General features: G+C 40.6%; 1 protein-coding gene across 6 annotated transcripts in view; it reads left to right on the top strand.

Moving 5' to 3' along the window:
- LOC129192313 (ryanodine receptor 3-like) overlaps positions 1 to 14,787 on the top strand; it is a 159,920-nt gene that overhangs the window by 93,379 nt on the left and 51,754 nt on the right. For all 6 annotated transcript variants that reach the window (XM_054796205.1, XM_054796207.1, XM_054796203.1 and 3 more), the window contains 7 exons: positions 28 to 130; positions 2,021 to 2,152; positions 9,370 to 9,643; positions 9,749 to 9,863; positions 12,334 to 12,466; positions 13,623 to 13,726; positions 13,813 to 13,948. In XM_054796205.1, the coding sequence (XP_054652180.1) occupies positions 28 to 130; positions 2,021 to 2,152; positions 9,370 to 9,643; positions 9,749 to 9,863; positions 12,334 to 12,466; positions 13,623 to 13,726; positions 13,813 to 13,948 (997 nt within the window). The remainder of the gene's footprint in view (positions 1 to 27; positions 131 to 2,020; positions 2,153 to 9,369; positions 9,644 to 9,748; positions 9,864 to 12,333; positions 12,467 to 13,622; positions 13,727 to 13,812; positions 13,949 to 14,787) is intronic.

Below are 14,787 nucleotides of genomic sequence, written 5' to 3'. Positions count from 1 at the left end.
AATTGTTGTTGTGTCTTTATATTTTAGATTAACATGCTACTGACCTTCAGCACTGGTGACGACTGTCCTTGTCCATCAGATATCCAGGAGGAGCTTTTTGATTTTCACAACCAGCTGCAGCTTCACTGTGGTGAGATGAAGACAGATGAAGAAATTGCATATCCTTCAGAACTGGCATGTGAATGTTGAGAGAGGTTGTCGCCAGAGGAATATCAGATCCCATAGGGCTGTGAGCAATATAGGGATCATATGTTCACTGCATTTCTGTCCATGTTCCCATTTTAGCTATATTTGGATCATCCAAAATAAGACGCACAACACTGTGTTTTCATCAGATGAGAAATGGTGATGTGACTTGCTATTTCCTCAAATTGTGGCCCCTGTTGTAATAGACTGCGCCTCAGTGATTCACCGGGTCACTTGAATACCTCCCATTAAAGAAACTCCCTTCCCTTCGTTGCAGAAAAAGTCTCGAGTAGACCTTTTTTAATTATTTTTACAAGGCATTACAAATAATTGTGGTTGTATGCAACCATGCATTTCTAATACTCATTATGTATCTTGTTTAAATCAATTGAGTAACAAAAATATAAATGCAACACTTTTATTTTTTCTCCCATTTGTCATGAGTTAAACTCAAAGATCTAAAACATTTTCTGTGGACACAAAAATATATTGTTCACAAATCTAACTCTGTGTTAGTGAGCATTCATGATTAAGATGCTGATGAGACAGCATGATTGTTTCACAGGTGTGCCTTAGGTTGGCCACAATAAAAGGCCACTCCAAAATATGCAGTTCAACTGTATTGGGGGTAGTCCGGAGTCAGTATCTGCTGTGACTGCCATTTGCCTCAAACACCGTATACACTGATCCAGAGCATCCCAAACATGCTCAGTGGGTGACATGTCGAGTGAGTATGCTGGCCATGCAAGTAGTTGGATGTTTTCAGCTTCCAGGATTTGTGTACAGATCCTTGCAAAATGGGGCCGTGCATTATCATGCTGCTACTGTACATGACCTGATACTTGTGGATGAATGACGCTACAGTTGGCCCCGGGCTCTCGTCACAGTATCTTTGTGCATTCAAAATCAATTTGGTAAAATGCACCTGTGTTGTGGATGGAGTGGCCATTGGTGGCAGTGGGGTTGTGGTATGGGCAAGCATGTATGTTATGGACAACAAACACAGGTTCATTTTATTGATGCCATTTTGAAGATAGCGAGCATGTTTGGGATGCTGGATCAGTGTATATGATATTTGAGGCAAATACTGACTGGGTTTCCCCCCTGGACCATCCCCAATACAGTTAAACTGCACATTTTGGTATGCAACACCTGTGAGGTGAATAGATTATGAATCATGAATGACAAGTGCTCACTAACACAGAAAGATTTAGAAAGATTTGTGAACAGTATTTAAGGCCTTTTTTGTACATAAAATAAGTTTTAGATCTTGGATTTCAGCTCATGAAAAACTAGAGAAAAAACAAAAATGTTGCATTTACATTTTTGTTGAGTATGAATGCACCTGGCCACTAATCAAGGAAATATGGTAAAGCAAGCTAAAAAGGACTAAAAGGGAAAACATTTAACACAAAGCAATATTACTGTGCATGCTTGCCTCTTTCAACATTCTTACAAGCTATCTAATGCAACAATGTATTTCTCCTTGTTGCTTCGCGTGTCAGCAGAGGAGGTATACTGTAGTAGAGAACTTCTCAGATATTGAGGACATCTTGATGTTTTGATAAATAATTAAACCACCCGGCCCTCTGTGGTACAACTGCTCTAATGGTAGCCTTAGTCCTGCCACAAAACACCCACCTGCCATGGCTCCCTCTGCACAAAAAAGCAATTAACTGGAAATTGCCCACAAACATGAGATACTGTCCATACCGAAGCACACATCATACATTTGACATGTAGAGACCCCCATAGGAGGCTTGCCCTTACTTGAGCTATTGCCATAATAGTCTTTTCACATCCTGTTTATCCTTTGTCTGTTTGTGTTTTGTAGGAATCCCCATGGAGGAAGATGAGGATGAGCAGGATACATCTATTAAAGGCCGCCTTCTAACCCTGGTGAACAAAATCAAAGGACAAGCTCATAAAACAGAGCAACCGGCGAAGAAGGAACAAGCTGCACCATGTGAGCAGATCTTGACTTGTATCACATTATTATGTACTGTATTATTTGCAGATTATCTGGAGGACTGGCTGGTGTTGTCATTCCAATTAACTGCAGACATGATGCAATACCCTGTAACGGTACATATTTGGCACAGTAAATTAGTGTCTGCACCAATAACTTTAATGTAAGACATTTCACACGCTAGGCTATAGCGACAAACTGTGTATTTCAGCAGGGAGAAAAAGCACAGGCCTGCATCAGAAGGGAAAAACAATTAAGTAGATTGTCCAACACACTTTTATTGCTGCAAGGGTAATGATATACTATCTTCGGAAAATGGTAAAACAGTTAAATTCACTCTAACGTAAAAATGTCCTCATGGACAATTTGATAAGAACATCAGGGAATAGAAACGGGAAGTCGCTAGATCATCTCTTTAAAGAAATAAATGATAGACTGTGTGACTTAAAGTAGCCTTAGTCTACATTTTCAACTTTTAAGACTTATGTGTATGTTTAAAATGTTGTGTGGTTGTTCTACATGATGTGGAAGTGCCAAATCATGAGGTTGGTGTGTTTTTAGTTTAACGCTGCTTTTATTTTTATGCCACTCTTAAATCTGGTGAACGGTCGTGTACGAGAACTTCATGAAACTTCTGCGAGGCTACGGAATCTGAGCACTTCTGAGCAGGAGGAGAAGAATGCAGATTTACCCTCTAAACAAATTGAGATTTATGGAATATTCGTCCATCCATCCATTTTCTATGCCGCTTCTCCTCATTTGGGTTGCGAGGGTATGTTGGAGCCTATCCCAGCTGACTTATTTATTTTTAAAAACTTAATATAGTGCCCCACTGGGATTCAATATAATTTTAAAATAAATGAAATTAAATGAAATGAGAAGGATAGGACCCTTTTTTAAAAATATCAGTTTTAAGTGAATACATCCTGTGGAGACATACACAGACACATACACACAATACAACCACTCCCATAAACACAGCAATTTAACAATCAAGTAGTTAGAAGAGGTGTAACAGTGATTTCCTGTGTTAATATCTTTCCAACTCTGTTATGCTAATGGAGGCTCCAGAGTGAAAAACATAATAATTTAAGTCTTTGTGAGAAAAAACAAAACACTTCAGGGCTCCAGACTAACCTTTTTGACTCCACATTTTACAGACTATTTTTCCTTCTCACGGTAATAAGGGACAAAGTGCGTCACTTAACTGGTGGCATATGCGAGAGCACATGAAAAATGTACTTGTGATGTGTCATATTTTAGTCTCAAAATGCGATCATTTAGTCGCAGTCTGGAGCCCTGCACTTGTGATAAAATCAGATCCTTCCACCTGATTAAAGTAATAGACAGGTGTGTAGGTGCACACTAAGATAACCCTCTTTAATCAGTTTTTGGAGAAACACAACAAATGGGGATTCATTTTCCTACTTGAGAGGCACTTTGCTGACCTCCAATCAAAATTCTAATTTGAGATGATTATATAAATTGTGCAGTTTGCATTTTATCTGCTGTTCATTACTAATAGATGGATATTTGCTGTTTTGTAGTCATCATTCATCCTCTCATACACTACATAACTTTCTCTTCAAATCTATCAATTAAACCTGAGAGCAAAGTCCAAGACAAGGACACACTATCGAACGGCTTGCTATTGCATGTGGAAACACTTAACATGATTTATTATCAAATTTGCTCTCCATGCAACAAGATGCAGACTGCAGATGGTTTTTATACAGGGCGGGATTGAAATAGAGGAGTGGGCACTTCTTTGTAAAAGACTGTGAGGCATGTTGCATAAGGGCTGATTGATCAGTGTGCTGGTTTATGGTGGCAGCTGCAGTTCAGAAATGTCTACTTCAGCAGCATCTGGTGGCGTCAGAAGAGCGAAGGAGAGCAGCAGAATAATTGAGGGACAATCAAATTGCTGTAGGCAAGGAGTTTTTTAAAATCAAATTCTCTTGCAATAAAGTTTACCATTAGTGTTTATATGTGGTTTGTTAGCTTTAGTATAGTCAGTTAATTAGATATTGGGGGGATTTATTTTCCTTCCTTTTGTGTCCTTAATGGCGTTATATTAAATCAACGGCAATAGCTGTTGCAGCCATGATCTGTGATACGAGACTATGAACCACCAACCACAACCCCAGTTCAATGCCCCCTGCAAGCAGAGAAGCCTTTAAGTAATTGTAATTAATTCGTTATTCACTTCATAGTAGTTTATAGCGGTTAACTGGTTCCGGACCCGAACGGGTTACATTCATTTCCGCAGTATAGTATTCAATGTTAATAAGTGGAATATTTTTGTAGTCAGAGCATAGAAACGTGTTTATGACTTTCTAAATATGTCACCTTTAAACTCCTATTATTCAGTGTTTACACCCACATTGCAACTCTTATGCTGCAGGGATTCCAGACGGCCTAGCTAGCAAGCTAGCGAGGCAACCAGTTAACCTCAAATTTTTTTCTTCCAAACTTAAGAAGCCAACAATTTACCACTTCCAAAAAAGTTTTTTTCACTTTATCATGTCAAACATGCCATGGCTGACTTCATGCAGTGTTAAGGTAATGTAATATAAGGTAATGTTTCAATGTTTTCTGCCGTCTAGTGACCAGAATACTATATATGACTTGTATTTCAATATACAGTTTTGACTAATAATAGACAATAGTCATAGTCAGTCAAAACAGTGATCATTTATTAATTAATTAATTTCTGAAAAACCACAATATCGTGAGGGAGCGATAATGGAACCGCAATTAAAGAAACAAATCCGAGGGATTTCTGTATATGTAACTGAAAAATGAAATACTGTCTTAGAAAAAGCCTAAGCTCCCTTTTCATTGTCTTGTGGCATCCCACATGCCTTGATACCAGGGCCCCTGTTATTACAACAATAAATACAACAGTAATTGTTAACAAGGGTTAAATCAACTGTGTGGTTTATTTCTGATATTGCACACATGCAAATATCAGGGATTAATGTGCCCAAGTTGGCAAGGCACTGTATATCCTCTTCATCCCATAACAACTAGTGACTTCGGCCAGGATTCCCCAACCACCGTGGAAACCTTTCAGGCGCAATGATAAAAAATACACTTGAAAAAGTACATTTGTAAATAACTACATCAAATTTGATGTAAATGCATATGCATTTTGGAAATATGGGCCAGTATTTTATTCAAAAAATAATATAGTTAGAAATCGCAAAGTTTTAGTATGTTTATTTTGTTTGTTGCGAGAAGCGACCTGTCTCACTTTGTTTGACAGACAACATAATAAATAATATAAATGACATCACTTTAATGTACGAGATTCAGGTGTTGTGAAGCTTTGTAGCCAAAAGAACAAAATACTTAGCTACTGCTACTGCCCTTTCTCTAGCTTACACATAACTCTCATGATATTTTTTCTGACTGGACCCACTCAAATCCAGAACTGTGATCGACAGCTTGCCGTCAAATACTGTTTGGAAAATCAACAATTAGGCAAGCAGTCACATGGGTATTAAAGACACAATCACCTAATTGCGATTCTTTCCAGGAGATCAATATTGTGTAAATTGTGCATTTGCTGATGCCTCTGAGTTAACTGATGCTTGCTTGTGTAGTTATACACAAAGCACTGACACATACACACCATCATTCACTTTTAATATTCAATTTTAACATCAGAAACTACACTTAAGATTGTTCTAGAAAAGTTATATAACCCAGAAGTAGAACATCACATTAGAGTAAATACAACAGCGTCTTCAATATGTTTGTATGGTGCAAATGGTTTCTGGCGTTTTCTTTCCCACAGAATAGTGTAAATACAGTATCTTTGACCTAGTTTAAATTACCTCTCTTTTAGACGCGCAGGCTAGGAAAGGTGCCAAATAGTTGCAGGCATCTTTTTAGCTCAAATAATGTCAATACTTAAAACACCTTTTAAAGAACTTTCTTTAAAACTTTCTTTAAAACATTTTCCCTTGCCCGGACGCGTGTCACCGGGGCCCCCCTCTGGAGCCAGGCCTGGAGGTGGGGCACGATGGCGAGCGTCTGGTGGCCGGGCCTGCGCCCATAGGGCCCGGCCAGGCACAGCCCGAAGAGATGACATGTGTCCCCCCTCCAATGAGCTCACCACTCATGGGACGGGCCAAAGGGGTCAAGTGCAGAGTGAGGTGGGTGGCAGCCAAAGGCGGGGACCTTGGCGGTCCGATCCTCGGCTACAGAAACTAGCTCTTGGGACATGGAATGTCACCTCTCTGGTAGGTTGAGAAGTTCCATCTAGATATAGTCGGACTCACCTCAACGCACAGCAAGGGCTCTGGAACCAGTCCCCTCGAGAGGGAATGGACTTCCACTCTGGTGTTGCCAGCAGTGAAAGGCATAGGGCAGGGGTGGCAATTCTTGTTGCGCCCCTGCTTGTGGCCTGTATGTTGGAGTTTAACCCGGGGAACGAGAGGGTAGAGAGGTGTGATTGGGAGGAACGGCCCCCCTGTTCTGAACCCGAGCGATGCTTTGTTATTGGACTTCTGTGCTCGTCACAGATTGTCGATAACAAACACTATGTTCAAGCATAAGGGTGCCCACATGAGCACTTGGCACCATGATTGATTTGTGGCCGTATCATCGGAGTTGCGGCCATATGTTTTGGACACTCGGGTGAAGAGAGGGGCCGAGCTGGCAACCGATCACCACCTGGTGGTAAATTGGCTCTGATGGTGGGGGAGGATGCTGCTCAGACCTGGCAGGCGCAAACGCATTGTGAGTGTCTGCTGGGAACAACAGAGTCCCCTGTCAGAAGGAGTTTCAAATCCCCCCTACGGGAGAGCTTCGACCATGTTCAGAGGGAGGTGGTGGACATTGAGTCTGAATGGGCCATGTTCCGTGCCTCCATTGTCGAGGCAGCTGATCAGAGCTGTGGACGTAAGGTGGTCGGTGCCTGTCGTGGCGGTAATCGCAGAAGCCATTGGTGGACACCAGTGGTGAGGGATACCATCAAGATGAAGAAAGAGTCCTATCGGGCCTTTTTGGCTCATGGGACTCCGGAAGCAGCTGACAGGTATCGGCAGGCCAAGCGGTCTGCGGCTCTGGAAGTCACTGAGGCAAAAACTCGGACATGGGAAGAATTCCAAGAAGCCAGGGAGAACGACTTCCGGACGGTTACGAAGAGATTCTTGACCACCGTTCGGCGTCTCAAGAGGGGGAAGCAGTGCACAGTCAACACCGTGTATGGTGGGCATGGTGTGCTGCTGACCTCGCCGACACGTCTTCCTATGAGGAAGCAGAGCCTGGGCACTCCACGGTGGCCTCTCCTATCTCTGGGGCTGAGGTTGCTGAGGTTGTCAAAAAGCTCCTCAGTGGCAGGGACCCGGGGGTGGATGAGATCCGCCCGGAGTTCGTTAAGGCCATGGACGCTGTAGGCGTGTCTTGGTTGACACAACTCAGCATCATCGCGTGGACATCTGGACATCACAGCTGGATGTGAAGCGGCCGGGATGAGAATCAGCACCTCCAAGTCCGAGTCCATGGTTCTCACCCGGAAAAGGGTGGAGTGCCATCTACAGCTCGGGGATGAGATCCTGCCCCAAGTGAAGGAGTTTAGGTACCTCGGGGTCTTGTTCACGAGTGAGGGAAGGATGGAACGCGAGATCAACAAGCGAATTGGTGCGGCATCTGCAGTGATGCGGACTCTACATTGGTCTGTTGTGGTGAAGAGAGAGCTGAGCCGAAAGGCAAATCTCTCAATTTACCGGTCGATCTACGTACGTTCCTACCCTCACCTATGGTCGTAAGCTTTGGGTAGTGACTGAAAGGACAAGATCGCGGGTACAAGCAGCCAAAATGAGGGTGGCTGGGTTCTCACTTAGAAATAAGGTGAGAAGCACTGTCATCCGGGAGAGACTCGGAGTAGAACCACTACTCCTCCGCATTGAGAGGAGCCAGATGAGGTGGCTTGGGCATCTGGTCAGGATGCCTCCCCGACGCCTCCCAGGGGAGGTGTTCAGGGCAAGTCCGACCGGTAGAAGACCTCGGGGAAGACCCAGGACATGTTGGAGAGACTATGTCTCCCAACTGGCCTGGGAACGCCTCGGCATCCGCCGGGAGGACCTGGACGAAGTGGAAAATCTGGGCCTCCCCGCTTGGGCTGCTGCTCCCACGACTTGATCTTGGACAAGCGTTAGAAGATGGATGGATGGACACTCCAAAGTTTTCCCAGGACAGTATTTGTAAAACAGCACCATATTTTGTCAATTTGTAATATAAAGCCTTTACTGTCATTACGTAAGTACATATCTACCAAAGGAAAGTTTGACTCCTTAGTATCCCCACATGTCACAATACTTACAGTATGTCCATAAAATGTATACTGTGAAAGATCCAATTCACACCTGTATTCAGTTAACCGCATTGTCGCCTAAAGTCCCTGGATGCACGTCTCCAAAAGCAAATAACCACTGTCTGCGTCTGTAATTAGCGGTGGCTCAAAGAAAATGTGTATTAACAGCTGTGGCTGTAGGCAACATCCTGATGTATTTTTTAATTAGCTCCACAAAATGGCAGTATAGTAATTCCTCGGTTATCATCGTTAATTAGTTCAAGACCCGACCTGATAAGAGAATATCCGCGAAGGAGGATTCATTACTTATAAATTGAATATTTCCGTAGTTAGACATAGAAAACTTGTTCATGACTTGCTAAATACAGCTTTTAGCAATATGAGAGCCCTCTACACATGAGGTAACACCCTTTAGTCACCTTTACACGTGTATTACCCAATATAAATATGCCTTATTTAGGGCATAAATAAGACTCATGCTCTTGTGTGTTGATATAAATGTGTTCCCTGGGGAAGCCGAGTGGCGGGTAGACAGGAAGTAACGTTGGGGGTTCAGAGTTGAGTTTTAGCTTGGTTTATAATGAACTCATCACCAGTATTAATGCTGGCTGAGCAATTTGTTCCTTACCAGTATTACAGTTCTGTTGCTGCTGTGTTGTTCAATGTACTTGTTAATAAATGACCATGTGGTCAAAGAGAGCTGTGTTTTCCTTTTCACTGTCTCATTCACTCCAAATGATTACTGAAGTAAAAAAATGAAATTGTTATAATTTTTTTTAGTTTTCAAATTTGGGAAAAAAAAACAGCCTCCTTCCTGTCCTCTGTGCAGTTTACCATACAGTTTATTAACAAAATGTTATAAAACTGCATCCCACAACCTTTCTTGCAGCCAACTTAAAGGAGTTGATCTCGCAGACCATGGTCAGTTGGGCCCAGGAGTGTCACATCCAAGACCCAGAGCTGGTGCGGAAGATGTTCAGCCTTCTGAGGAGGCAGTATGACAGCATTGGTGAGCTGCTCAGGGCCATGAGGAAGACTTACACCATTAGTGCCGCTTCAGTCCAGGACACCATCAAGCTTCTGGCTTCTCTGGGCCAGATCAGATCGCTGCTTTCTGTTCGGATGGGGAAAGAGGAGGAGAAGCTCATGATTGATGGACTTAGGTGAAACAATGCCTCAAATTAATATAAATCAATAACTTGGGTAGCCATGTGTGCTTTTTTACTGTAACTGTAGCATTTCGAGTCAATTCTCTTGTTTCTTACCAGTGACATCATGAACAACAAGGTGTTTTATCAGCACCCCAATCTAATGAGAATACTGGGCATGCATGAGACTGTCATGGAGGTCATGGTGAATGTGCTTGGAAGTGACAAATCCCAGGTATGGTGTCTTGTTTTTAGCTCTTGTTAAAGAAACATGCATAGAATTCCCTGAACTTGCCCCAGAGAACTAATTCTACTTGCTTATTAGTTGTTTTTGTGTTGTCATTTGCAATGGTGTAGACTCAAGGACATGGGATCGCTCATGAAGTAGGCAAAGAAAGGGCAGAGTTTAGCCCACTAGCTGCATGGGAAGATGCCCAGTCTCTTTGCTGTCTGTTTGGATTTGAATTAAACATTAGAATTAAGTGTGTATAAAACAGGTATTTTTTAATTTAAATTTATTTTAGACAAAAAGTTTGGATGAAACCATTCAAAGAATAATAATAATAAATTAATTTTATATGATTTTAACTTTTTAACTTAACTTTTTATTATTAAGGGAGAAAAAAAATCCAAACCTACATGGCCCTGTGTGAAAAAGTGATTGTTCCCCCCTGTTAAAACATAACTTAACTGATATTAATTGAGATCTATCACAAAACTGCATTTTGTGTTCAGTTGTGTTGTCATTGACTAATATTCAAATTTGTTTGATGATCTGAAACATTTAAGTTTGACAACCATGCAAAGAAATATAAGAAATCAGGATGGGGGCAAGCACTTTTTCACACCACTGTATAGGCCACACTATTCTATCAGCCGCAGGTGTCCATGTCATAACATGGGATATTTAGGACACACAAAGGTGTTACACAGGAATTTTTTTTTAAACTTTTGATTAAATAAATACTTTTTTTCAAACAGCATAGAACAGTGCGTGTAGCACAGCTAGTTAAACATTAGCCTACCAAAAAAATCATTCATCGCCATCTTCATCTTCCTCCTGGTAACTAAAACCACTAAAGTGGTCTTCGTCTGCGTCAGAATTGAACAGCCTCATAATTCCTTAGTTACACACTTAGTCAGTCTCTCTCGCTCTCTTTTGTTGTCGCTCTCAGTGTCACTTTCATCTCAAGGCAAATTAGCCCTTTAACTTGAGCTATCCTCTTCATCCCTTTTTTGACACACTGTAAAGAAAGACACACTATAAACCTTGCAATCCTACCTCACTCGCTGTACCCAGTGTCACTCGTTGAGATGCTTATTTTCATTGGAGTTCAACATCCAAGCGGTCCAAGCCGTTCAAACAGAAGCTGTAGTAATTCTACACTTGATCAAACTTACTTAAGATTGGCCAGCTCAAAATACGATCGCTGCATAAGACTTCAAAACGTGATATTACAATTCTTTTAGCCCTAAATTAGTCGCATCACAGGGTTCAAAGTGTGAGAAAAAATTAGCAGCTTATACACCGGAAATTACAGTAACTTTTTTTCTCAAACATGGACAACTTTACTCCTGTAAGGTTATGACTTTATTCTTGATGTATTTTTTGTGTCCTTTTCATTGCAGTCCTAATACACTTCCGACTTCAGCAACAATATTTACAATTATTTATACATTATTCATATGAAGCAAGATCGGAACCTTCAGCTTTCCTGTTCCAAAGCCAGTCTGCCTCCCAACAGTAATAAATATTCACAGTCATTATATTAGTACCATTCCGACTTTCTGTCTCATTGGTTAGTTTAAGTCAGTGCTTCTTAAATAGTGGGGTAGGCTCCCCTGGGGACGCGGTGAACTGGGGCGTGAGAGGCTGGGAGGCCGTTCAATACACTGGTCTACAAATTATCAAAAAATTGCTGCTTCTGCTAAAACATATCACCCTTGGTCAATTTTGGGCTGCTGAACAAGAATATGACCATCAAAAAATCTTAGCTAAAATTTTAAACATATGCGAGGTTCTTTATTACATAGTAACGTATGGGGAGTAATAGACAGTGTGATATGTCTCCATACACTTAATGTGAGGCACTTCTTGTGAGGTGAATATACAGTAGGTTCTGTATGCAACATTATGTCATTCATTGCCAATTGTGGGCATATGGTATACCACCGGGGTAGTGTATCTTTAAAACAAGCGCTAATAAGCATTTTTAAACATCATTTTCGTACTCAGTGACCCACAATTAGCCAAGAATGGCTACTTTCATTTCAGCAGCATTTTGGGTGTAGACCAGTGATATTAGTGCAGACCTGCCAACATGTATGAATTTGTTGTACTCAGCATGCAATTTGACTCTTGAATATGCTTGTATGTGTCACTGCTCTTCATTGTGTTGTATTTTGCTGTTTTCAGTTTCGAGTTCAGTCTGTACAGTACAGATAAATAAATAGATATTATCAGTTTCTCAATAGTATTTCAATTTGGGAGGAAGCCAAAACATCTCTATCCTGAGGTGGGGGCATGACAGAAAATAATTGAGAACCACTGGTTTAAATTGACGAGATAAATGTTTTTAGCCATATTTCTTTTAGTTTTTCTTAATTGGCCCTGATCTGTGATGACGATTTTATTTACTTGTTGAGTGAAACAACATTGCACTCCATGTTTGCTCACATTTTTTTCAATATTTGCCAACATATAGGAAATTGCCTTCCCCAAGATGGTGGCCAGCTGTTGTCGCTTCCTGTGCTACTTTTGCCGGATCAGTCGCCAGAATCAGAAAGCCATGTTTGACCATCTGAGTTACCTGCTGGCGAATAGCAGTGTAGGCCTTGGTAGGTGAAGATTTAAGAGTCCACATTTACTGTTGGTGCCTCTTGACAGCTATTTCACTTCTATTTGACTAGAGAAATACTGCTCAACTTAATTTATGATAAAAAAATACAATGTGTCATTTGGCATAAAACAAGACTAAAACATACTGTATAGTACTTTTAAAGGTACATTTAGGCTGAATTCCACATTTGAATGTCCATCATTGTTATTTATATCAAGAGTATAATAGCCTGAATAGCCTACTTCTAAATAAATGTTTGTGGTTATGGCTATGGTTATGGTTTAATTTATTTTGAACATGCATACAGGTTACTTTGGAACACTTTACATATTACAATTCACAATTCCACATGTCCAAAAAAAGAGTAGGAAGAAGAAAACCTTATTTAATCCTACTCCCTTTCCGTTTCACATCAATGGCTAATACATACTGTATGTTCACATGCACTCTTTACCAATTCTGAAATACCATTAGAAATGATAAAGATGCATAACCATGTGTTGCAATAGAGTTAAGGTTTTTAAATCAATATAAATAAATTATATAAACATTCATAATGGATAAATAATAAGTATATAGTAAATAAATTCAGAAGTTAATAGCTGACAGAGATATTGATGATGAGTGAGTACATTATTGTAGTTTTACTTAGGTTGAGGGATAATTTGTTTTTATCAAACCATTTTTTTAATACAGGCGTCCCTCGCTACATTGGGTTTCGAACATCGCTCCCTCACTATCTCAGTTTTTAAAAAAAGTTATTAATTAAGAGATGATCGCTCTTTCATGGTTAACTAAGGACTATTATGAGTCAACCATCTCCTATGTCCCTGCAGTGATCCCATAGCCTGCAAAATGTAGTGTAAGCAAAGAATAATAATAGTGTAAAAGTGGCTATAGGGGTGTTATTGCATAGTCTACAGGGCTCCAATAATGTTAAAACACGTATTTAACAAGTCATAAACAGGTTTTCTATGCTCTAACTATGAAAAACCAATTATCCACGATAAACAAGGGACTGTATAGCCATTTCTTCTGTGACATTTTTAGCTCTTATCTGTTTTCTCCATAACAAAATGCATTAGTATTGTCTGCAAATAATAGAATGCTTTTCTAAAGTATGTGGTTATTCCTGTGTGGAATTTTTATTGCAGCTTCACCAGCTATGAGGGGCTCTACTCCTTTAGATGTGGCTGCCTCCTCAGTCATGGACAACAATGGTCTGGCTCTGGCATTGGAAGAACCTGATCTGGACAAGGTGGAGCTTCTTGAATTCTTGTTGCCCTTATTTTCTGAACTCTAACACCAGGATTATGTAAGGTTATACTTTCATTCTTCCTGCAGGTGGTCACATACTTGGCGGGCTGCGGTCTGCAGAGTTGTCCGATGCTTCTGGCTAAAGGTTATCCAGATGTTGGCTGGAACCCAATTGAGGGAGAGCGTTACCTTTCCTTCTTGCGGTTTGCTGTTTTTGTTAATGGTATGACTACTGTTATCATGTACAATTTTTGTAGAATTTTAATGATTTATATTCTACTTACATCACTTTATAGGGTGCATGTTTCAAAGGTTGCTGAATGTGGCATTTGGCCTTTGGCTACAAAAATGTCTACAAAAATGTGAAGAGGTGCTGATTGAACATGAATTGCATTTTCTTGCAGGTGTGAAATATTTTACATTCACCAGCCACATCATTTAGTACACAAGAACAATGCATAAAATCCAATAGAAAAAGAAGAAAATTCCCCGTTGAACCCTCGAAATTGTCTTTATTTCTTCATTTCATGCACACAGTAGATCTACGCATTTTTGTGGGGGCTAGGTTCCAAGAACACTAGCGAATGCTGTAAGTCCCTGAGTAATTGAGACGTCCATAAAAATCTATTTTTGACACACGGCTTGCTCCCGTTCCAAACCCTCATGCTATCTTGACGGTGACGTTCTCCTCCGAATTTGGATCAACATTTGAAGTGTAACTGTTGTAATTATGAGATTAGAGTCCACTCCAGAACCGTCCCCTTCTCTCTTCCATATGCCTCACTTACTTATTAAACGCTTTTTAAGTATAAACTGTATCGGTGCTCACTTTAAATGAATGATAATGTAAGATTATCGATGAACAGATGGAATTGGGGTCACGGTGTAGAAGTTATATAAAATTTCACTTTGCATCTCACAGCAACTATGGTGCATTCAAGGACCGCTGAACAAAGTGTCTAATCTGAACGTTGGATGAAAAAACATTATCAGTGAAGCATAAAGACATGACCATGTAAAGATTGACTTTTTTAACAGTGGTACATGTATTCTGTACATCTT

The sequence above is a fragment of the Dunckerocampus dactyliophorus genome, chromosome 13, assembly GCF_027744805.1.
Source record: "Dunckerocampus dactyliophorus isolate RoL2022-P2 chromosome 13, RoL_Ddac_1.1, whole genome shotgun sequence".
Lineage (NCBI taxonomy): Eukaryota > Metazoa > Chordata > Actinopteri > Syngnathiformes > Syngnathidae > Dunckerocampus > Dunckerocampus dactyliophorus.
This window is presented reverse-complemented; position numbering and strand designations above follow the sequence as displayed.